Source organism: Saimiri boliviensis, chromosome 4 (assembly GCF_048565385.1).
Source record: "Saimiri boliviensis isolate mSaiBol1 chromosome 4, mSaiBol1.pri, whole genome shotgun sequence".
Lineage (NCBI taxonomy): Eukaryota > Metazoa > Chordata > Mammalia > Primates > Cebidae > Saimiri > Saimiri boliviensis.
In genome coordinates, this window is record NC_133452.1 from 63,379,567 (window position 1) to 63,404,008 (window position 24,442).

Sequence of the window (24,442 nt, forward strand, 5' to 3'; positions counted from 1 at the left end):
TGCTGTCAGATCACGCACAAATATAGTCCTGGGAGGAGATCAGGGCATACCAGAGGGTGCTGCTGAAGCAGAACAGGGGTGGGGTTGGGGGACAGGCAAACTGTGTTGTGTTTGAAATCTGGCCTTGTGCCATCTGTACAGTATGGAGAAGATGTCGCTCACTGGCCTTCACGCAAGACACTAGACAAGGATTGGTAAAGCATGAACATTTATATTTAATTTACATTTTGACAATTTGCACATAAATAACATTGTAAACCAGTATGTAAACATAAGATAGTTTGTTGTTCTAGCAAAGTAAAAAGCCAGTAACTTTGGTCAGTTTTAACTTTGAGTAGAGGAAAAACGAAACCACTGTTGATTGTGGGCTCAACATTCACATGTAAGAGGCAGAAGAGAAGGATGGATGGTGAGAAAAGCAGGAAGTCTTTAGAAAAATTCTCACTACAGAAAAGCACGGAAGAACAACAAAGGAATAGTTGGGTATAAAAAGTTTGGTCTAATGTGTGTGATGCTTTGGTTTAATCTTCAATTAAGGACTGTGTTTATCAAACACTGATAGATAAAAAGCTGTCAGTCTTGCTAGTTACAGAAGACCAGTAAGGCTCTTGGGTTTCCCTGGATTATTCGACAATTTGTTCTCCTCTGCAGGTGAACATGAGTTGATGTGAACAAAATGTCAAATATAATTAGAAAATAGATTGACTAGTGATGTATCAGTATTTAGTAAGAAAGGATAGAGAAAAGTTACAGTGGTAAAGTCAGTTTTGTATTTCTGTGACTTAGGTGTGACCCCATAATGATAATGTGGCAAAAAAATTAGAGCCATCTTAGATGGTCCTGAACACTAAAAAATGGGCTGGGTGTGATGGCTCACACCTGTAATCCCAGCACTTTGGGAGGCTGAGGCGGGTGGATCACAAGGTCAGGAGTTCAAGAACAGCCTGCCCAACGTGGTGAACCCTCATCTCTACTAAAAATAAATTAGCTGGGCATGGTGGCACACACATGTAATCCCAGCTACTCAGGAGGCTGAGGCAGGAGAACTGCCTGAACCTGGGAGGCGGAGGCTGCAGTGAGCCGAGATCGTGCCACTGCACTCCAGCCTGGATGACAGAGTGAGACTTTGTCTCCAAAAAAAAAAAAGTATTTCCTCCTCCCTGGTTGTTCTGTAGTCCCCACCACTGCACCAAGGCTTTAGGGCCTCTTAGAGTAGGCAAGGGGTGCCCAACATACCAATGTGATCGTGAGGTCATCAAGTAAAGCAAAGTCTCAAAAAGCCTTGTTTTTTGTTGTTGTTGTTTTTTTTCTTTCTGCCCTTAGGAAAAGTAGATCTTTTACATGGCTTGGCTCACAATTTAAGTGGTTATAAATATATATACATATGATATAGTGGTATAAATAGATTTATAAATATACATCATTTTTTGCTACACTTTGAACACCAACATGTAATCTTTGGGCTTAGCAGAATCAAAGAGAGAATGACACAGTCTATCTTGCTGGAGCACATTTACTCGGTTTCTCCTCTAGAGAAGCAAATCATGAGATAAGACATTATTTCCTGCAGTACTGGACACACTCAATGAGGTAACTGTTGAACAACTTTGCAATGCCCTTTCATCTTCCATTAAATTAACCATAAAATGTAAAAACACAAATACGGAGGAACAGCTGAGTTTTACAGAAAAAATACAATTGACGTGTTGGGGATAGGAATATTCATTACCCGCTCTTACCCCAAAATGACCAGAATACCCGTTTTTTTTTGTTGTTTGTGTGTTTGTTTTTAAAGTGTGGCCTGAGCCTATCTACCTCAAATCCTTCCTGGTAGAGCACCATGTTTGTGCAATTTTGACATTAAAAAAAAAAAAAAAAAGCAACAAAAACCAACAACAAAACAACACCCCGACTCAAGCCCCCAAACTTCACACATACGCAGCCGCCTGTGCTTTGGGGGAAATTTCGCAGTGGTTTTAAAACATGGCATTTTGTCTTCTTCACATTTTCTGACAATGGGACGCCGAAGTCATGTGGCCGCTCTGAATGGCCACAGGACTGTGGGCGGCGGGGGCACCGGTGGTGGGAGGATCCTGCTCTTTTGTAGAGAGACAGGTTGGTAAAGCCTTCCTGTGATCCTTCTGGTAAAATTGTGGCTGGGGGAAAAACATGAACTATCAACAAAAACATCCAAGATTCCCTTTCTCATTTCTTCTACTTAAGTTATTATTGGGTAATTCTGCACACATACCCCCCCAAGTTATATACACTGCTGTTCAAATGATAGGATCCCAGGAACGAACACATCAACTGTCTAACATTGGCAATACCCAAACCTCATTTTCAAACCATTATTAGAGAGAGAGAGGTCGACTGAAGTCATATATTTGTTTAGCTAAATCTTACGTACTTACAGAGATGTGCAGAAATTATCTACAAAGAATGGCCACAAGACAAAAATACATTTATATTCAAATTACAAGGAATCTTTCCAGTTATTGTAAACTTTTTTAATTATTGCTTTCTGAATGATAAGTTGTATAATAAATTATGAAGGATTATCATTGAAAAAATAATTAAGACTAGGCAAGAGTCTTAGTAATGGGAAGGCTATGCAAACATATCCACACAAATATTCAAAATACACAGGCGCAAATATATAGACATGGGAGTAAATAAGTATATATAATATGTGTGTGTATATATATATATATATATATATATATATATATGGCCTTTGCCTTGTTCACGCCCTGAGATTTCAGTAACTTTGGAGTTCCTTCTTTAATTCCAGAGGTGAGGGAAACCATTTGCTATCAAGAGAGCTTTGCAGAGCTGGAATTATGTACAAGCAACTTCCTACAGGCACCCTGACTCACCAAGTCATAACTTAAGAAACAAAACAAGTGTTTTCAGAAAATCTTAAGGATCCATTGGTTCGACTGTTTCTTGTTTGACCTTTACAGGTACCAGAGGTAGCGGGTTGCTGGGAGGCAACTTCATGAGGGGCAGATCTGATGACTCGTAAAGGCCACACCCTGAGGAGAGGAGTCCATTCCCCATGTTTCTTTGCAAAGAAACTTTCAGGCCAGTTTCCTCTTTCTCTTTTCTGACCATGGCCAGAATTTCCTTCTCCACGACAGAGACCACACTGATGTCATCCTCCATGTCCTGGAGCCGGTCGGCATTGTCGCTGATGTCAAACTTCTCGATTTCTTCATTGATTCGGGTCAGGTCTTCCAAGGGCAGCCCGGGGGCCGGGGCTACAGGGCAGTTCCCCTTCAGGTGAACCTGGAGGCTACAGAGATGGATGTAGTTCTTGTGGCACTGGGCACACTTGTGGGGCCGCTCCCGGGTGTGCAGACGCTTGTGCAGTTTCAGGTGCACGAACTGGGTGAACTTGGCAGGGCACACCTTGCACTGGTACGGTTTCTCTCCGGAATGGAGTCGCAGATGGGTCTTGAGATTGCTGGTGCTGCTAAATCGCTTGTGGCAGACCTGCAGTGCAGGGCAGAGACAGCAGGGAAGGGAGACAGGAAGGCCAGAAGATTAAGAGCTGCCGATGGGAGGGGAGCGCTTCCAGGCCAATGCCCAGCAACCCGGGAGGTCAGAAGCCTCCTTGTGGCACCTCCAGTGTGGTATGAAGCAAACAGAGGGATGTGGGCACACTGCACACGAGGGGCTGTTTCTCTCCCCTACCATTTTCCCACCCACTGGAAGCTGGCCATGTCCTCTCAGCTCATCAGCAGATACAGAGCCCTGGGGAGGCCCACAGTGTCAGCCGCCTGGGACGAGGCAGAAGCTTGTGTTGGCTTTAACTACGGGCTGTCGGACATGGGAGGGTGACTCACAGACGTTTTCTACAAAGGTCAGAAGGTCTACCCAGAGAATACTGCGCACCTGGCATTCATGGGGCTTTTCTCCCGTGTGTACCAGGTAGTGTTTCTGCAGGTGGGCGAGCTGAGTAAAGCCCTTGTTGCAAGTCTGACATTTGAAAGGCCGTTCTCCACTGTGCACTCTCAGGTGGACCTGGGAAGAAGCCACATGTGTTAGCTCTGCTCTCAAGCTGGCTCTGAGACCTAACATTTCTGCTCAAAGACTCTAGTGTTTAGGATGCAAATATCTTAAGAAAAGCATCAAGACAGTCTTCAACAGAATCAATCCTGGTGTTTTCCGAATGGTGCTTTTCTTAAACTAAAAGCACAAAAAGCACAGGCTAGCAGGGAGTTTCACCTAAGCTTCTAGTCCAAACCCCCATTTTAAAAAAAATTATTAGTATTCAGAAGCAAATCAGGAGAGGGGAAATCACTTATCTAAAGCCACAGAGCTAGAAGTGGCAAAAGCCAGGCAGAATCCACACCCACTTCTCCCAACCTGGGGCTCACCGTGCTGCAGATGCAGCTGACACCCTGTGGAGAGCAAGCTAAACGCGAACACAAGCACACACACACTCACGGCCGCACAGCCCCGGGGCTGCTCTCTCGGAGGCCTACCTTCAGATTGGAGAGCTGACCGAAAGTCTTGGCGCAAACGTTGCATTCGTACTTGATCTTGCCGTTCTGCTTCTTCAGCGGGTAGGGAAGGGTCTTGTAGCCAGTCATGTTTCTTTTGTTTTTAATGAGATTCATGGCTTCGTCGCTGCTGGGGGCTGCCATCGCTGCTGAGGTAGCTTTGGGCTGCACCACATGTTCTGCCGTGGCGGCTGTGCCCGCCGTGGGAGACCCGCTCGTGGGGCTACAGGCCTTGTCCTTCATGCTGGCAGCGGCCCCGGTAAGGGAGAAGGCACTGTGGGGCGCTGGGACAAGCACCTCCCTGGGATGCTCCGGCTGCAGCAACCTCCGGGCTCCGTCTGAGGGCAGCGAGCTTGGGAGGGAAGGGGGGTTGAGCACGGGGTGGGGCAGGCTGCCCCCACTGAGGAAGTTGCTGTAGACAGGGCACAGCCTCGGGAAGAGGCCAAAGTTGTTGAGGCCATTCATGTTGCTCACAGCCCCCAGGCCATTACAATTCATGCCGTAGGGGGGCAGGAGGAACTTGTGGTAGTGAGCGTTGTACGAGGGGATGAAGGCTGGCGGGAGGTGGGGCAGGGGTGCGTAGCCGGGGTAGGAGCCCAAACCTTCCGAGCCGTAGGGCGCGTTCAAGTAAGCGTAGGAGTCCCGGTGCTCTTGAGAGCCGGGGCCCGCAGGGGACACCGTGTTCCCAGGGCTGCTGTGGGGGCTGGAGCTTTTGAGGCTTTGGTCGGGGCTGCTTCTTGCAGAGGGGCTTGGAGTGGTGGAGGATGGAATGGGGGAGTGAGTGATGTAAGTGGGTCTCTCCATCCCGTAGGCCAGGGAAGCTTTCCAAAAGTCTTCTGGCAGAGGGGCCCGGATGGGGTAAACCACCCGAGGGTAGGAGGGCATTTCGGGGCTCCCGTGTCTTCTAAAGTCATCGAGGTCCTTTTCTGATGTCAGGGGTGAAATGTTAGAACGGTACAGGTCCTTGCCTTTGGAGGGGTTGGAGTCCAATTTGAGGATTTCTTTCACGCTGTACTCTCTCTTTGGGACATTCTTTGGGCAGAGTTCATTTTTCTCTGTGCTCAGTTGCTTTAGATTGCTCTGTGTTTGTGCTGAAATAAAGAAGAAGGGGCGATTACACAGAAGCCTAGAGAGAACTGAAGCAAAATTGCCAAAGCTGCTCCCCCTTCTTGAGAAAGCCTGAGTACCAGCTGGCAACACAATCGCCATACATCTATCTGACTTCCAGCGAACGCGCTCTCATGCTACAGAGCTCTGGGCCTCTCACTCAGAAGTGCGGTTCCGTTTCCTCCTCAGCAAAATGGGGGCAATGGCAGCACGGACAGAACACACAGCAGCACTTGGATGATTCTGTTTTCATTAGCACACACCGTACGATAGAAAACTGCTGTTTGAGCTGGAGTCAGATAGTGCCCATTAAAACCGGGTGGAAAAATACTGAGGTGGGGACGCTGTCACAGGTTAATAAAAGTCTTTCTGATGTTCATGGTTTACCTAAAGAAAATCAGCACACTCTGAGAACTAAATGTGAGAGATTAAGACTCATTTCAAGTAATACAGAGTCATCAGTTTTCACCTCTACTCTTGTTGAATACGAATTTGATAAAGCCCTGTTCAAACGGCCTATGCCAAGGGGCTTAGCAAAGTGAATGGCACACCTTCCCCGTGCTGTGCCGACGGCCTAAGCATTTCAGCAAGGCTCTGTCTGGTCTAGCCAGGATCCCAGCAGCACTGGCCCCTGGAATCACAAGGCGTGACAGTCACCTCTGCCAAACCACAATAGGTACTTCCTGAGCCAGTTCAATTACTTAGCGCACCCAAGAAAACAGAGCAGGCTAAGAGGAAAGCATTTATTTCCAAACATGGCACATTATTACTTGGTAAATGTACTATTTAGGAACAGCAGCAATGAGGACAGTTCAAGGCTATCCCTGCCACAGCCAGCCCGGTCTCTCTGCCTCACAATAAATAATGCCTTCAGGAAAACACCCATCTGAGCAGGGAAAACTGAAAATTCCCTGCTGAGCCCTTGCCTGGAAACCAAAAGTAAAACATAAGATGTTTAGGTTTGAGCTCTGATTGCTGGAGGGCAGTCGCTCAAGCCAGGATACCCCGCCCTTGGAACACACGGAAGGCATCAGCTGTCGAAGATGTGTGGAGATGCCTTCAGAGGCGGCAGGTTTGGGAGAATGCACTGAAGCCTTTGTGCAAATAACCTTCATCATCTAAAAAATGTCCCTGCTTGAATTCAGTGGAGAAAGAAGTCCAGGCTTGCTATCTGATAGATCTAGAAATGAACTCTGTGAAACTCCAGAACTGAACCCTTCAAATCTATTCTCTAGGCTGACCGGCTTCAGGGATTCGATTCCAGTTTGAGAGCCCCTCAGAGAATGTTATCTCCTGCCAGCTGTTATCAGTTCCTCCGGGGAGAGCCTGAAGCCCCAGAATAAACACAGAGAACAACACTATCAGGGAAGATGCTGATGGGGGCTGTGATGGAAAGCTTGCTGAGGGAGAGGGATTTCTGAAGCCACTAAACCAAAATAAATATCTCCTTATCAGGCCAATATCAGTCTTTCAGTGAGGCCCAGCAGGCAGGAAGTTCTAATTGTCACTTTTGTTTTTTAAAGCTGAAATGGTAAAGGACAAGAGAGACAACTAAGCTGGAAAACTGATAGCAAGGCATCTCCCAGCCACAGGAAGGAATTTTATGAAGGTGAAAAAGAATGACTTGGAAACAACTATATAGGCTCAAATTAATAATGATTTTTAAAAACCATGCCACTCTAAGAAAAATGAAAATACAAAAAACCTTACCCTCATGACTTTGAGGCATTTTTAGGTGGCAAATTATGTATCTAAGTCTCATATTTTTTACAGTGGCTTCCATACTCCCTTGGTTCTATAAGTTAACAAATAAGCAGCATAAATTTGCAATAAGCATAAAGTTTCAGTCCATCCATGGCAATGCCCCTCACATTTATCTAGGCGTTCTTCTTAAGCACCTTAATATAATTTGATTATTGAGCTGATATGAAACTTATGATTGGGCCAACAAAAAAGTCAAAAATTTAACCTTTCTACACCAAATACTTAGTTAGCACAGTGCCCAGTATATAGTAAATTCAAAATGTTTGCCAGCTCTAATGCCTTTAGAAAAATAGATTCACATCTTATTCTAAAAGAACATCCAGAGTGACATGTTAGCCTCCCTAAGACGCTCTACAGGTGAAAATTATGAAGTCCATATACAGTAAAGGTGCATTTTTAAAAATCATCCTTCAGCAGCTGAGTAATCAGTGGAGCTGGTGTCATTTCTGACTCTCCCACTCAGCAGCAGCTTGAGTTAACATGAAAAAGAAAATCAAGATCTGTTTTTGTTCTGAAATCTTAAATGGCTGTAGGCGGACGGAGTCATTTCAAGAGTGAACTGCTTCTCAAGGCTCTGAATGGCTTAATTATGCCGACTCACATTTTCGTTCTATAATAAGAACCCCAAGACTACAAGAAAGAACCTAGAAGTTCTGCAGTAGGCAAAACAAAGTCTCTTCAACTGAAACTGAGAAAGCAGATTAACATTTAGAAGTCTATAATTTGGTCAACTGTTTTCTAGATGGTTTAGTTAGATAGATAGAAAAAAAAAATACCCCCAAATTTGGGAGGTGTAGGGGTTTCAAATTTATTAGTTTTTTTATTCTTTTTCCTTTGTTTTTAGAAAAATGACAGTTTGTGATTTCCGGCTACTTACTTTTCTTTACTTTGGTTTGTTTCAAATCCCTTCTTCAAACTCTACTGTCTGAACCATCACTGCCATTTAAGACCTCATGGAGATTCTGGCACCGCCTCTATTGTGCTTTAAGCACGAAAACCCAAAACAATTCATTTGGAGACACAATCTACCTATTAGGCCTGATGAAATAGTGGAAATTTTCCTGATCACAGTCTCAATCATCAGCTGCCACACCTAAGACAACTGGTTTCACAACTGGCAGCAGGAATCTTGTTTTAATGTGACTGGTTATTTGTTAACTCTCATTCTTTGCTATGAATACTGGACAATGAAGTGTACCTGAAAATGTTAAATCACCAATTAGAAAACATTCTGCCAAAATAAAAGGGGGATACATTCTGTATAAATAAAAAAGGGATAAATAAAAGGTGTCATTTCACAGTATATATGAAAGTTGCTTCTGAACACAAAGTAGAAGCACTTGAACCTTAAAATACTGTGCAGAGCCTTTCCTTGGGGAAGAAAAATGCCAGGTCCTTCAACCCTTCCCTCGATTGGCACAGGGTGTGAGAAGCATGCAAAAAAAGTTTCTTGGTGGTTGATGCACAATCACTGGGGTAGGTCACCTCAAATGAACTGTTTAAAGAAAAACAAAAATCAAAAGACTTTCCTTTGAATCCATGAATGATTAAACTCAAAGAACGTAAGGAGACCCTTAAGAGGAAGTGGCTCACCATGTTGAGAAAGCCAGGAGGGAGCCACATGCTTCTGAGGTGCCCGGCTGGAATATGAGCTCCACAAAAGTAGTGCTGTGCCTGTGCATTTGTCTTTTGCTCCAGGTCCTCACCACTGGGCCTGGCACACACAGATGCTGAAACAGCTGAATGGCTCCTGGCAGGCTCAGAGATAGGGAAATGACAGAGTCTCGGGAAGCACTGAAGAGAGATGAGGGAAAAGAACTGCCACCTTTTTGGTCAGGACCTGATTAGACCCGTCAAGCTGGAACTGGGGGCCTGGGAGCCAGTTCTTTTCCTGAAGCTCAAGGGTATCCTGTTGTATACGGGCCCCAAACACACGTCTTAAAATGGGATTCTACTAGGGAGGTCCTGCTGCTTTTATAGCCTCGGATTTTCAGAAAACTACAAACAATCTTTCAGTCCTAAGGAAGATGAAGTAAAATGAAGTGTGGAATGAACACCAAATAACCATACAGTTGAATTATTTATGGCTAGGATAAGTACTTGGTTTGCTTGTTGGTCCTAAAATCAAAGTTGAAATTCCAATTTATGTTAACATTGATATTTAGTCCAAATGTCTCGAAGGTGAAAATGTGAACTAAAACAATTTAGCCTTCCAATAAAGCAAACGGACAGTGTATCAACGATTGGCAAACCTGGGTAAAGGGTAACTGGAAATCCTTTGTCCTTTTCTTAAAATGTTTTCTTAAGTTTGAAAAGATATCAAAATAAAAAGTTACAAAAACTTGAGCATCTAGTTTTAACAACAAAACCAAAAGCAACTAACTTTTAAAACTGCTAATAAGATTTAGTAGTCTAACCAAGAACACACAACCATAGTTCTAGCAGAGGTTAGAATCTTATGGCAATTCTGAAATCGCTCAGAGATCACTTGAGAATGACTCAAATGATGTAGCCCTTTGCAGAGAGAGAGGTCATGACAGCACTTTTAATCAAATAAAAGAAGTAAAAGCATATAAACCTAAGAACTGAGAATTTGTTAAGATAAAGTGATAGGTGGCTGCTGTAACACTGATCAGATCAGACAATTAGCTTTTTACTGTAAAGAAGGAAGCTAAGATATAAAATCTTTACGGTTATTCATTTAGAATAATACTTGAAAAATTATGACAACGTTTTTCTAGCAATGATCTTACAATGTTCCACATCAGATCCTAACTGTACATTCAAATGTGTTTATCTATAAATGTTCTGATGCAGTCTAAGCCCTGAAAAAGTATCACAAATGAGGGCTACACCTTGTATATGCAGCATGTCTGGACCACCCCCTGTAACTCTCCCAACTGCTTATGAATAAATTAGAATTGGACATATATTTCTTCTTATTCTGAATTCAAAACTCAAAGTAGCTCTTCATCTATAATGTATTTAAATGATCAAGTTTCATAATAGTTAATAGGGACTCAAAGAAGGTTTTTCCTCTTCCTAGTCCCTAGCTTAAGCCACCTACTTTGTCCAACAGATGATGAAGCTGTATAATTAAACAACATGTTATTAGTTCACAGAGGCAGAACCGACATTACTGGCATTTTTTATTTTTTTGTTCTGTAATCCACTTACTGAGATTCATCATTGTCAGCTCTCCGGGATAAGGGTAGTGAAGCCTTTCTGCAAAGTCCCGACAATACCACACAAGAAGTTCCTGGTTGGCAGGGATGGGCTTAATGGTGTAGAAGTAGATGTTCATCCCGTTCTGACACGCAGCCAGGTTTTGCTCCCGGGCAGAGTGCGCTGGATTCACATAGCGCATCCAGTTGCTTTTCTCTTCATTAAAGCCATCAATGAAGTGGAGAAGCTCCCCCCTGGAATAGATCTGTCCAAAAGAGAAGACAGGCATGTAAAGGGAAGGCAGCCCCAAAGCTCTCCAGCACCTCTTGGAATAAACACAGCCCGTACCGTGTGTGATTTCTGATCCCCTACTGCCTCATTAGAGAAAGAAATCAAATCAGTTTAGCCAGTGTAGTCTTGAATCAGCAGAAATAGGGCGGAAACAGGTAAGGCACACTTTGTCAGTTACCTTTTCCATTTCAGTTTTATCATCTTTTCATGTTCGGGAAAATAACAGAAAAATGAAACACAAATGTTCATTTAAGGAGCTGCCTCAAACCTATTAACCCACCACAGAGTACTACTTTTGCTACTGCAGTGAATGGCAAATGGGCGAGCTACTGACTTCAGTTCCGATTATGCTGACTTTTAGTGCTTTGAGTCACTGGGTAGAGGACTAAGCCGGCTGACGACGTCAAACTGAGTCTCAGCTTTTTCTATGGCCTCTGTACTCGCAGTTTCCTACACCCCCGCCCAAGGCTTCAACTATGCAAACATCCTCCACCCCCAACCCTCCAAGTCCTAAAGTAACACTTGTTCATATGAATACTTGGAACCTTGCCTTTTTGTGGAAGCACTGGGTGGGGCAGAGGTGAACTTCACCTGCCATAACAAAGTGAACACCGGGGCAGCAGCCAGAGTCTGACAGTCTACTACTCAGAAGTCACTTTTCCTCTTGATAAACGTGTCCAGCCTTGCTCTTTCCTTTCAATGCAAAGGAGGGAAGAGGGAACCCCTTATCTGGGAGGAGGCTGGCTGAAACACCACACACACAGCCACAGGCGTTGTGTTTTTGGAAAACGAACAGGAGGAAAGTATGTTGTTCCTTAAAGGCAACGCATAATGAAGAATTTGAAGTTTGTCCTAGAGAAATACTACTTCTGGTTAACAGATGCACTCAGGCCACTTGGCAAAGAGGCAGAGGGAAGAAGAAAAATTAAACTGCACACTCTTACTGAAACTATAAACACACTCCTTTATCCTTCCACAGAGAGTGTTCTCTCTCTCCCTCCCTCTTTTTAGGAGGTACCACATTTTCTTTAGACTTTAAGACCTTTCCTTAATACATATATAATCAGTCAATACCTGGTGTCCTCTGCGACTTGCAGTCTCCAAGTAGTAAGTAAGGCACTGTTCGTAGCAGGAATTTTGCTCTTACCGGACAGCAGGTTACTGCTTTTCCTTACTCACGTACCAACTGTGCTAGTCTACAGACAGTTTCTGTATTTCGCTCAAACGTTATCAGAGATAAAAAGGAACTCTGTCCCTTTAACACAGGCGGTAAACATCAGAATCACTTTCTTTTAAGAGTAACTTCCTGTAAATTGTGAAGGGGGAAATACATGTGGCTTCATCAAAGCAGCTTGTGAGAGCTTTTGCGGTGTGTTTTGTTAAGAGAAAATGGAACAAGGCTGGGTGAATTCTGCTATCAAGAGGGGTTTTCAAGTTTGTTTACTCTGATGTGCAAACTTCCAGGAACATGGGGTTCCATCGCTCTTGCACTCTTCGCTGGGGCGGAAACTGCTTTCTAAAGCTACAGGTATGTTGATTCCAGTTAGCCTTCCTCGGACTGCAATTTACTGTATCTTCATTTAAAAACAGCTATGTCGATGCCACGAAGTCACTCACACACACACAAGGAAATAAAATAACGCATACGTAAAATGAACACTATTTCCTACCACCTTATTACACTTCCATATATTATCAAGATTAAAATGTGCTGATTCATACTTCAGTTACAAGAAATGTCACTGGTTTCTCAACTTGAACAGCCCTTCTCTTCTTTGGCTGTGTAATTTGCATGAAACTTTTCCTTTCCTCAGAACAGATGTTCATATTCCTGCCAGCAAAACTGGGATGTTCTACAATATCCTCTGCATGTGAAAGACTGATTCAAATAAATCCTCCCAAGGAAAGCCTTCCAGTTACTTACAGTGAATCTTTAAATGAAACAGGGAACTGGGACCATGAGGGGAGATTCTTAGGTGCTTCTTGCCTTTTCTCAAAATGATCACACATTAATGAGACTTATGCTGAATTGTCTTAATTCAGACCTTTAACTCCAAAAGGCATGTACCTTTATGGCTCACTTCTGAGAAGAATTTATTGGCAATAAAGGCAAAAATGCACTCATAGTTCCAACATTATTAATTAATATATTTTAAGCAGGGATAATTATTAAATAAAAATTATAAGCACATGATTCTTAGTGAATCTGTAACTACCCTCTTTTGCTTGGGAAATAGTAAGATAAATTTCTAAAAATGCAAAACTTCCCGGATTAAAAATATTGTTTCTTAGGAATACCTTCTGAGTGATTCACTAGCAGAAGTGTCTAGGATACTTGTCCGAAAGATATAAGTGTTCGCAAAATACCAGCTACAGCAAACATAACACAATTTTTGTTATCATGCAGCTGTTTCTTTTTAAAGAATTCAAATAATGTACATTTCATGTAAGTATGCATAAAAACACTTACTAAATTTAAGTAACCATATCTTTATTTTCTAACTGAGGAAACTGAATATCCCTGAGACATCTATGGGAAGAAGGAAAGCAATCTGATGTTTTTCTCTTCACTGCTAATCCAGTCTTTTACTCAAGGATTCCATCTAATTAGTTCACCTCTAGCGGCCTTTCTAATATAGCAAAGGAAGTCGTACTAGCTAGATCTTTTGGTTGGATGTTATAAAGGAAAGTTTATCATCCTGCATGATTGTAAGTATTTTCCTTATGCTATGAGATAATTAACTTATTGTCAAATGGAATCGTTTTACGGGGCACATGTATTTAAACAGGACTAGCCCTGTGGTCCTTTCTCCATTCCCCTCACCCCATCTTCCAGCTATCCTTCCTTAATGGCATTTACTTTCAAGATAATTCATTTGTGTCATTCCTGGCTGGGCATAGTGGCTCACACCTGTGATTCCAGCACTTTGGGAGGCTGAGGTGGGCAGATGATGAGGTCAAGCGATTGAGACCATCCTGGCCAACATGTTGGAACCCCATCCCTACTAAAAATACAAAAATTAACTGGGCGTGGTGGTATGCGCCTGAGGTACCAGCTACTTAGGAAGCTGAGGCAGGACAAGTACTTGAACCTGAGAGGCGGAGGTTGCAGTGAGCTTAGATAGCACGACTGCACTCCAGCCTGGCAACAGTGAGAATCCACTTAAAAAAAAAAAAAAAAAGAAAAAAAAAAGGTTGTTCATTTGCGATAATTATTCCATTCAATTAAAGTTAAGTCAGCAAGAAATCAAAAAGGGGTGAAATTTAAGGCTTGGTGACTCATTACTACTTCCTTGCAGAGAAATGCAAATGAACCTACTACCTTAAAGCAAGGCAACAAACTGTTTCCTTTCATCACAAAACTCTAATGAATTGCAAAAATTAAGATTCACATATAGCTCATATATCCTTCCCTAACCACCTACAGGCCAAACATTTCATCGGTTTCATCACATTTGTTCAGAATTCCCTGTGTCCATGAGATCCTGGACACTTATGGGTGAGCCCCAGCATTTCTCAGCACAGGATGAGAAAGGAGGTAACCCACCCAGCTACTCTTGTAGCTCCATTTTTTTTCCTAATACTTAATGAGTCTGGAGAAATTTCCCTTACTTACCCTCCAAAAATATTTCCTGTTGGCGTTCTTGGGAACTGTGTCACTGGTGTAGATTTCACCTATTAGGGGCCCAAAACGTGTGCCCTTTGGTATGTATTCTTTACTCATCACGCCAAGAACCTAAAGAGGAAAAAAACACAGGAAACAATTACATTAACTGTAAAATATTCACCAATCTTTTCATTTGAATAAATTGGACTATCAAGTGGCAATACAGCTAACAATAATAAAATTTTGATAAGTAGAACAGACATTAACGACGCCTACATAATGAACAAGCTTCACCTTAGGGTGAGCAAATACTCAACCAAGCATTAAATCAGTCTAGGGGATTATTGTCTGGTAATAAAGGATCCTGTAGTTGTATCATTACTTTTCACGCTAGAACAGAGAAGATCACCATTCTCTTATAGAATGAGAATAAGACACTGCAGAATTAGACAGTCAAGATCAGACCCTTTCAGCCTGTCCCTAGTTTCCCATTTCTCCTTCTCCCTCAAACCGTAAGTACAGTGTGCTTGAGGGGAAGAAAATAGGTTTAACCTCAGAAACCAAAATAATGCTCTTTGCTTGTTCCACAATGGTCCAAGGAACCAGAAACCAAATGCACTGTGTTTTTTCATTCCGTATGAGGTCTGCATGTTTTGTTTTGTTTTGTTTTTTTCATAGCTTGCATATTCTCTTTAATAAAAGATCTTTCAAGTAACTCTTCTTCTGTGGCCTTCTACTTCGTTCTTCTCCAGTCTTCTACTCAAGAGTGGTCAAAGGCCCGTGTGTGGCTGTGTGTTAAAGACAGGGTCTCCCTCTGTCACCCAGGCTGGAGTGCAGTGGCTCAATCTTAGCACATTGCAGCCTCAACCTCCCAGGACCAAGTGATCCTCCCACCTCAGCCTCCTGAGCAGATGAGACTAGAGTCATGCACCACCACACCCACAGCTAATTTTTTGTTGTTGTTGTTGACAAGGAGTTTCACCATGTTGCCCAGCTTTGTCTCAAACTCCTGGACTCAAGTATCCTCCCACCTCAGCCTCCCAAAGTGCTGAGATTATAGGCTGAGCCACTACGCTTGGCCAAAAGCCCTCCTTTGAAATTAAGTTTATACTGAGGAAAGCTGTAGGTTCTAAGACCTGAGGAAATAACCTCAGACTGCATGTATCACATATTTTAACTTTGTAGGGCCTTGCTAAAGAAACATAACTATACCAGTTCCTCCTTAATAATAAATTTCTCTTTTTGAGGGGGTAAAAAAAATCACCAACCATGAATCAGGAAGCAATTCGTCACTATTCAATAGAACTCCCCTGTGAGTAGTCCTTTACAACAGTTTGCAGTTACAGTTTTGTTTTGGTTTTTATTCTCTCACTTTCCTGTTTTATTTTCTTCTCATTCAAGACAACCTACCAATTACCTACTAAATACATTATTGAAATGGGCCAAAGAGGAGGGAGGGGCAACAGATGATAATGTTTATTTTCCAGTTTTTATTTCCCCGGTAGCTCCTGTGCATTCATGTACCTGAAATGGTAGACCCAAATATGTGAATCGATCAGTGTACATGGGTTGCTCACAGTGGAATCTACGATTTTGGTTATACTATACTCCAGTTCCTCATTAAGGGACTTTCATTAACAATTTAAACCTCTCTTTAAATAGATAAGGCACACCTATGTGCCTGTGACAGACTAGCTTTTCTCATTTAAGTATCTTACCAACCAATGATTTTTTTTTTCTGAAACAATTTAGTATTCAATATACAAATCAATGAAGCATACTCAGACTGGAAAGAGAAAAAAAAGAAAATTTTCCTACACCTAACACAAGTTGAAACAAGAGTGTTATTTTTGGTGCTTTATGAATTTCTGTCAGAGAGTTGAAAAAAGCAGATGTTCATTCCATCTTCCTCCTCTGCCTTCATTTACATCTATCTCCCCTTTTAATCACAGTTTGTCATTATTGGTATTTGTTGGCAGTAAACTACTGGGGATGAGAGTATCTCAGAGCAGCCTTGAGATATAAATATATATATATTTAAAGCTTTAGTAGACTTACTTATTCAGAGGCTCATTGTTTTGGACATACTATTATTGAATCTAATTAATTTGGAAAATTCATGGAATTGAATTTATGACATGCAAATTTCAGTGATTATTCCATAATATCAGAACGACAAACAGGAAAAACAAATAATGCCATTTGTTGGTGAGCCAATAATTAGCAGTTGATATTTTCAACATATCTACTTTACAGCAGTAATTTTAAGAAAGGCACTCAACTGGTTCATCCACTTTGTTTTAAATTATAGTCTCTTACAGACGGTGTCCTGGGAGTCAGAGCTTGATTACTAACAAGAAGCACTGCATTGAGGTCACGGTTCTTCTTCCAAACTGCCTTTCTTTTACAGAATGGGCCTCTAGGTTTTCAGCTATCAATCTTACACGAAGAAAACACTCATTTTCTTGTGCCCCAAAATAAGCCATCTAGAAAGCATAAGCTGCCCAATACCTATTTGAACACAACAGTGGACTAGTCAGTAGGGAGCTGTAAAAGCAGCACTGGAAGTAGCTCTTGCCATCTCTAACCTTACAAATGCAGTGCAACAGGCAAGACATGCGGACAATTTAAAAAAAGAAGGCTCTGTGGTAGAGAGCTCTATGATAACCCTCAAGCTCCAGACAAATTAAAGTAGCTTCAATATTAGGTTATCATTAGGAAAGGGACAGAGCCCTACTATTTTAAATTTCAATTATATTCAGTGCTATAGGGCACATATAAACTCACACCTATACATAAAAATACAAAAATCATAAAATTTCAAAATGGGAAGCCCTTACAAACCACCTCTATCCATTCTAAGTCTAGCATTCTAATACACAATAAACATCTTCATCTCAAATGTACGTCCAAGACATTACTCCCAGATGACATAAAAGTTGACACTAAGACCATGGTGCTTGTCCAGGTAGCTTTGGAGGGGAATAGGAACCAGGACTGTTTTCAAAGGGAAGTAAAAAACCAAGTACTAATTCTCCCTCTGGTCCTAGAAAGATCCAGAATGTGCATCTTAGACAAACTATCTCCCTGACTCACAGTTTATAGTAGTCTATTTTCAAAGCAAGCAAATATTAAGGAGGAACCTGGTGTGTGCCGTAAACTTCATAGTGCTAAAAAGACAAAGAATTTGTTCACCTAACTGAGGAAGGAAACTGCACTGGAACTGACCAGGGTCCTAAAGAATTACTACCGGGGACAGGCCACTGTGTGCCTTCTATAAACCGATCAGCAAGAGGATACCAGGCTTCAATACCTCCCTGCTTCACCTGCTCCCACAGAAGCTCTTTATGTGCGGTGCAGACCCCTCCACCACTTGAGCAGATTTGTCTAAGTGGCTTCAGTTATAGAACACACCCTGACGTCTACAGCTTCTAGACAAAACACAGGGCTTTTCAATTTTACAAAATGAAGGAGATTTTACAGTTTAGGATGGGTTGAGTTGGAGTGCTTAATGAAAGTCTGATAAAAAGGACAATATAGGCTTTTTTTTTTTTTAAAGCAAATTCCTTCTTTAGAGAGTATGCAAACACACAGAGCAGTGGGTTTTAAGCAGAAACAATATCCAAGTCTAAATGTCATCTGATCATCTTCTCCCCAATAAGATCATTTAAATTACTAGTGATCTCTTCTCCCCCCTGAATCCCACTCTGTAAGAATGACTCGTTAGATTATAATTGTTTTGACCATATGAATGTTTGTCTTGTGAGGACTAGAACTCAGTAGTAACCAAGACCTTCAGCCTGCAATCACCCCATTTTTATTTGATTAATTTATTTGATTATTATTATTTTTTGAGACAGTTTCGCTCTTGTCGCCAGGGCTGGAGTACAATGGCACCATCTCAGCTCACTGCAACTTCCGCCTCCCAGGTTCAAGTGATTCTCCTACCTCAGCCTCCCAAGTAGCTGGGATTACAGGCCCGCGTCACCATACCCAGATGATTTTTGTATTTTTAGTGGAGACTGGGTTTCACCACGCTGGCCAGGCTGGTCTCCAACTCCTGCCCTCAGGTGATCTGCCCTCCTTGGCCTCCCAAAGTGTTGGGATTACAGGCGTGAGCCACTGTGTTTGGCAGTCACCCAATTTTCAAAAGGAGTGAAGTGAACAAAGGTGTTTGGGGAAGGTTTCCTTCTTCATTACCTTTCTATTACAGAAAACAATGGTGATGCCTTGGTCCATCATTTCTCAAATAAAAGGCAGTATGAAGAGGGAATTGCATGTTATGGTGAGATACTTTTTATAGATGGCTTGAGTTAATAATGGACTTCAATCGGAATGGACACCGAGGGAGTCCCCATGTTCTGTCTGATGTTTATCAGCCAGATACAAGGAGGTGAGACTCACAGAGTCGCGGTGCCTCTAGAGCAGGCGTCCGGAAACTTTTTACACAGGGGGCCAGTTCACTGTCCCTTAGACCGTTGGAGGGCCGCCACATACTGTGCTCCTCTCACTGACCCCCAGTGAAAGAGGTGCCCCTTCCTGAAGTGGGGCGGTGGAGGGGGGGCAGATAAATGGCCTCAGGGGGCCGCATGCCCACGGGCCGTAGTTTGGAGACGCCTGCTGTAGAATATAAGCAGTCTCAACCGAGAGCAGAAACTCTACAGGGTAACGCTTCTAAAATATGAATGCTTGAACTGATTTTTCTGTAGTCAAGTAGTCACAAGAGATTATTTCAGGAGGACAAGGGGAAAACCCCCATAAAAGAATAACCTGTCAGTTTAAAACATGTTCAGAGTTTTGAATAGTAAGTCTATATTTGATTTTAGTTCTGGAAATAGGAAGTAAGAACAGCTTTATTAAAGGTACAGAATGATTCTAAACTCAATCTAAAAATGAGGGTCAAGATCAGAAATACGGTTTGTATGTTTTGCTTTTTAACCAAAAAAAAAAAAAAAAAAAGGTGCTGACACATTGTACAAATTCATAATGAAAAATGGTGTTGTAAAAAAAAAAATTCCCCAGTAGGTCAGCACAATAGTACATACTGTAACATCTTTTGCTATTTAAATGAAAACATTTAAAGGGCGAGACTGATAAGTCAGATAAAAAGACTTCCTATTTCAACGGCTCATGGAACTTAAAGAACTAACTGAATAATGATCATGTAAACATTCATCAACCCTTAACGTCACCGTCTGTGTACTGGTCTGCAGCTCTCCTACCCGCAATGGCTCAAACTCCACCATCCTCTTTCACCTTCTAAAGGAGCTCTCCTTTCCCAAAGTTCAAAAACAAAGGAGAGAAACAGAAAAACAGGTACAAATTCTTAAGCTTACTAGCTTAAGACAGTATTACATTCAAGTTTACTTCTTGCTTGTCTTTATGGTTAGGGTTTAAAGATGTACTATCCTCTATTCAAGTGCTTCAGTTAAATGCAATACAGGGAAACAGGGTAAGAGAACCCTGAGCTCTTAGGTTAGTTCTGAAGGACCCTCTTCAGGAACACATGCACTGTCTATTTTTGGGTTGCTTAATACATAGAAATAGGGAGTTATACATTCAGAGGGGAAAAAATAACACGAAATAGCTTAAGGATTGGTCTGAAATATGTGAAGATGATAACTAAAACCACAGTGACACCAAGAGGGGCCAGTGTAGCATAATCGAGAAGCACTTACTGGAGAAGTCAGAAGAACTTTGCTTCAAGTCCCAGGTCTGGCTTTACCTATATATCTTTGGGTAAGTGACTATCTTTCTGAACCTTGAACTAAATGATCTAAGAGCATTACTTGACTTAGCTATGATTTTAAAGGAGAATGACAGAAATTAAAAAAACTTAAGCTAAGAGCTGACCTGAGGATAAGAACATTATGGAATTAAAAGGCAAAGATGACCCACAGAATGTAGATTTTTATTTCAGTCCCAAAGGGCGGACAGGGCAACACAGCACAAATCAACCTTGGGAACAGACCAATATTTGGTCAAACTTGATATGGGGAAAAAACACACTACACCTTTTAAAGCCACAGTGAAATCTTATATACCTAAACAAATCCTGTATTAATTCCAAGGGCCACGTATTAATGAGAGACTTTCTATTAAGAAGAGCATTACTTTCAGGAAGAGGTATAATTAAGGCTGACCTCTGGGGCTAAAGTTTTTGATAATGTTCCCATACAACTACAATTTAAATTTTACTTTTTATAAACTCTGCCTCCATTCGCCCAGCAGTGGGGGCAAAAAAGAAAGAATGAGCAGCATTGCTCTGTTTAATTTTAGACAGCTGTGTCTCCCCCCTCACCAAAAAAAAAAAAAAAAAAAAAAAAAAAACCACTGGACTCAGACACACAAACAGGAAAGAGACAAAGAGTTTTCCAAACAGGCTCCCGGATTCCTTCAAATACTGTTCCTTAGGGATGGGGGAAAGTGACTCGATATGGCTATAAGGAACAGTCCTAGTAGCAAATTCTGGATTCCTATGGCCAATCATCCCCTTTTCCCTACTTTCTGAAGGCAGTAATAGAATTGACAGTGCTCCTTGCTAACGGTGGTGGTGGGAAGTCTGCTGAGGGGTCCCTTCATTCAACTTCAGCCAGTAGTAGACTAGTGAGTGCCACTATAGTAAGCCAAATTCTGAAAACAAGAGGTGGTTCTGCAAGTTATTTCACAGCTAAACTTCACGCCTAACTATAATCTTTATATAAAAGGTAAACAGAAATCAGTTGCTCATTCCCAGTTTGGGTTTTCATCCCCTTTGAAACAACAAAGAGTGTACCCACTTCAGAGGCCAGTAAGGAATTGGCCTGCCAGCCCAGCCCAGCAAAGGAGCTGCCGCAGATAAACAGTGGTTAGCTCTGAAGTCATCCGGACAGAGGACACTTTTACATGACCCCCTTTCTCGGTTTATACCATCACTTCACTTCATAAACACGTCAAAGTTTTGAGAATAATTTTAGAAACCCAGCTAATAAAGCTGGCTTGTTAAAAAGAATAAAGCCAACTAATTACCAAAGGGAGACAAAAGAAACATGAAAACATTTTTTTTCTAAGAAAGTTTTCTCCCTTAAGAGATACTGTACAACAGGGGCAGGAGGGCCAGTGGGTCCAGCCCAGAGCTTTCTTGACATTTGAGTACACTGACAATTTCACCCACCCTGTGCTGCAAGGCACTTTTCTAAGACATGTCAATTTGCCAAAATATTTAACTGTTTACTAATTAGGATGGAACAGTTGAAGGCTGGAGGAAATGAGAAGGAAATAATTTAGGGAAAGAAAGCAATGCAAGAATTGAATAGAGAAATCAATTATTTACTGATACTTAGAGATTCTCAGAGGTTTTCAGAGATATACAAGGCCTCAAAGGCAAGTAGGGAGATTTGGCGCCAGGTCCCAAGCTTCTTCGGCAATAAACCAGAGGCTTACCTCTTTGCTGTCTGTGGCACACTTGAAAAGCAGATTCCTCGGTAAGGATGCCTCCGCCTGAACCGAAGTCCCGCCATCAGCACCAGCTTCCCAGGGGTGGTCGTTCACAATGTATGTACACTTCTCTTCAAATTCAGCCTCTGTCCACAGAGTCATATCCGCATCCTCCATGTCCATTTTCATGGTTCCCTCGGTCCCCTCTGCCAATTCCTGAAACCTCACAGCACCGGAGCTACACTTGGGGGCAGCCTGGAAGAGAAGGGAAAGCCCTTTAATCCTCATTGTCCCGCCGTTCCTGTGGCTCCCTCTGAGAGGCTATGACTAATACAGTAGTCTGAAGACTTTAAAAGCAGATGCAGAGTGCTGGGTACAGTTGAGTAAGAGCCAAAAAGCCGTATAAAGTAAACTGCCTTGTTTTTAAATGCTACTCTTAGCTTAAAAAAAAAAAAAAAAAAAAAATTGGCAACCACACTGGGGGAGGGGAGGAGATGAAAAGGAAAAAAAAAAAAAAAAAAAAAAGGAATCACCTCTGAACAATCCCTGGCTTTACCTCTCACGGCAGAAAAATGTTGTGGGCGCACAGTCCAGTGTCCCAGAATGCCTGGGGTCATGGCCGCCAGACCCTCGGCACTGTGGAAAAGCTGCCTCAGAAAAGTGTCACAAACAAGGAGAGGAAGAGGAAGGAGCTCTGTCTGCCTCTGAATGAAGCTAAAAATGGAAAGCGCGTGTGGTGCAGGAGCGGAACCAGCCTGCCTTTTCCAAATGGGGAAGGCTGAACTTTCCCACCAGCTCCCAACGCAAAACAACTTTCAAAACAACTGCCTCCCCCCTCTGCTGCGAGCTCTCTTTCATCCTCACATGGAAGGCTGAAAAGGGTTGCATCCTGCCAGCATCACTGAGCTACGGCCTCTTAGAAATCACTTGGACCACAGAAAAAGAGGAGGAAAAATGGGTGACGGGAGAAACAGCCTGCAGTGTCTTCTGACTTGCAGGCATATCGCACCAAATTGAAAAAGCAAAAACAAAACATAGAACTGTTCAATAAGATTCCCTGGAGAGAATTCCTTCAGGACCCTTCAGCTACAAATAGCACTTTCCATTTAAGTCTGAAAGTGTATGAATTCCCAGAAGTCACTGATGTACTACAGTTTACTGTAACTAAAGTTATAACAAATTTAGAAGACTTGGAGGACAATCTCTGCTTCCACTCGTAAACTGATAAGGATATTCCCGAAAATCCTCCGTCACACTCAGAAAAAAGTGTTTCCCAAAGGCAAAAAAAAAAAAAAAAATGGTAAACAACTTCTGTAATATTTTCTCACATAGACATGTTTGATAAAAATTAGGAATATGGGTGTCATTTCCATGTAAGAATGTATATTTGTTAAAATGTAAACATAACATTCTGTGGAAGTCCTTCAAGGAGATTTTTACATTCTTCCACTTCTCTAAATAGGATGCTTAAAAAAAAAAAAAAAAAAAAAAAAAAGGTTGGATGCAAAGTTGTTTTTCCCTGTTACAATTTAAACAAACCTGCATATTTTTATTTAAATCCAACATGTAGAGTCATGATGCCAAGTACATGTTAAAAATAAAATAAAACTGAAAACTTCAGCCAACCCAGAATAGTTTGGCGGGTGTGAGCAGGAACCACTACTGAAATTTCAATGAATTGACAATTGTGTCTAGAACTGAAAGGGTTAATGATTCATAAGGAAAGTCTTACAAATGTTTGACAGCACTAAATGCACTAAAGCAGAAGCATGTTTCTACTGCGACTACGTTGGCAAAAAATAAAAAAGTAAAAGAAAAGACAGTTTTCAGATCCATTTCAGAATTAAAAAAAAAATAAATAAATTCGAGTTCCTTACCAAGGTCGTACCCACACGTTTTTCCACGCAAATATCCAACATCTGAGAAAAGTCTCGCTCATCTCTACCCAGTCCACATTCTCCCCGCGTCTCCCGCTGGGCTGAGCCGCACGGACGCGCACCTCGGCGGCGGTCCCTTCTCGCTCCGTCCGGCCGCCCCGGCGCCCGCGTCCCGGCTCCGGGCGGACAGGTGCTCTCGCCTCTCCGCGCTGCTCTTGCCTCTCCGCAACACTGGAGGGCCTAGTGTCACGGCGCACTGTGTGTGTCTGGTTTCCCCTCCCTGCTGCAGATTGCCGGAGTCACTCGCCCGAAGAGGGGGGCGTGGCCAACCACCTGGCCAAGCCCAGGGCTTTCCCCCAGATTTCGAGCACCGCCGCCGAGTTTAGTGAATTTCAACATTGACTTGGAATCTTACTTCCCTTTGAAGGCACTTAGCCTTACTCGGGCTCTATTGTATTCTAAACACTCCAGATCGGTCTCCTTCCAGGCGCGGCAGAATCAGGGGGCACACTTTCCTTAAAGAAACTTAACATTTACCTACACATTTTGTAATTTCTCAGCTTAAATCCCCAGGTACAAAAGACACAACTCTTACTTCAAAAGAGCAGGTTAGTTTCGCAGCTAATGTAATACAGTAGAGCTGTCTGGTCCTCGAGCTGCTGTGTACGTAGCACACGTTTCCCCGCACCGCCACCACCGCCCCC

At 42.4% G+C, this 24,442-nt stretch overlaps 1 protein-coding gene across 3 annotated transcripts; it reads right to left on the bottom strand.

The window, feature by feature from the left end:
- PRDM1 (PR/SET domain 1) lies at nt 1-24,007 on the bottom strand. 3 transcript variants are annotated; one of them, XM_010346437.3, is made up of 7 exons: nt 22,395-23,724; nt 21,868-22,116; nt 14,455-14,574; nt 10,560-10,812; nt 4,494-5,602; nt 3,901-4,029; nt 1-3,498 (listed from the first exon to the last, which is right to left on the bottom strand). In XM_010346437.3, exons 1-7 carry the CDS (start codon nt 22,476-22,478, stop codon nt 2,923-2,925), a joined length of 2,520 nt encoding a protein of 839 aa, XP_010344739.2. In that variant the 5' UTR covers nt 22,479-23,724; the 3' UTR covers nt 1-2,922. The 3 variants fall into 3 exon arrangements, with proteins under 3 accessions (XP_010344739.2, XP_074253759.1, XP_003935974.2); XM_074397658.1 differs by having other exon boundaries at nt 2-3,498; nt 22,418-23,724; XM_003935925.4 differs by lacking the exon at nt 22,395-23,724 and adding an exon at nt 23,739-24,007 and having other exon boundaries at nt 3-3,498.
- Nucleotides 24,008-24,442: the final 435 nt, after the last annotated feature.

Bases quoted from the DNA above. Each gene is read 5' to 3' on its own strand.
- PRDM1 (XM_010346437.3), bottom strand. From the start codon at position 22,478: ATGACCCCAGGCATTCTGGGACACTGGACTGTGCGCCCACAACATTTT. The intron at 22,117-22,394 runs GTGATTCCTTTT...CTTCTCTTCCAG, and splicing joins AAGCCAGGGATTGTTCAGAG to GCTGCCCCCAAGTGTAGCTC. The intron at 3,499-3,900 runs GTGCGCAGTATT...CCTGCACTGCAG, and splicing joins AAAAGCCCCATGAATGCCAG to GTCTGCCACAAGCGATTTAG.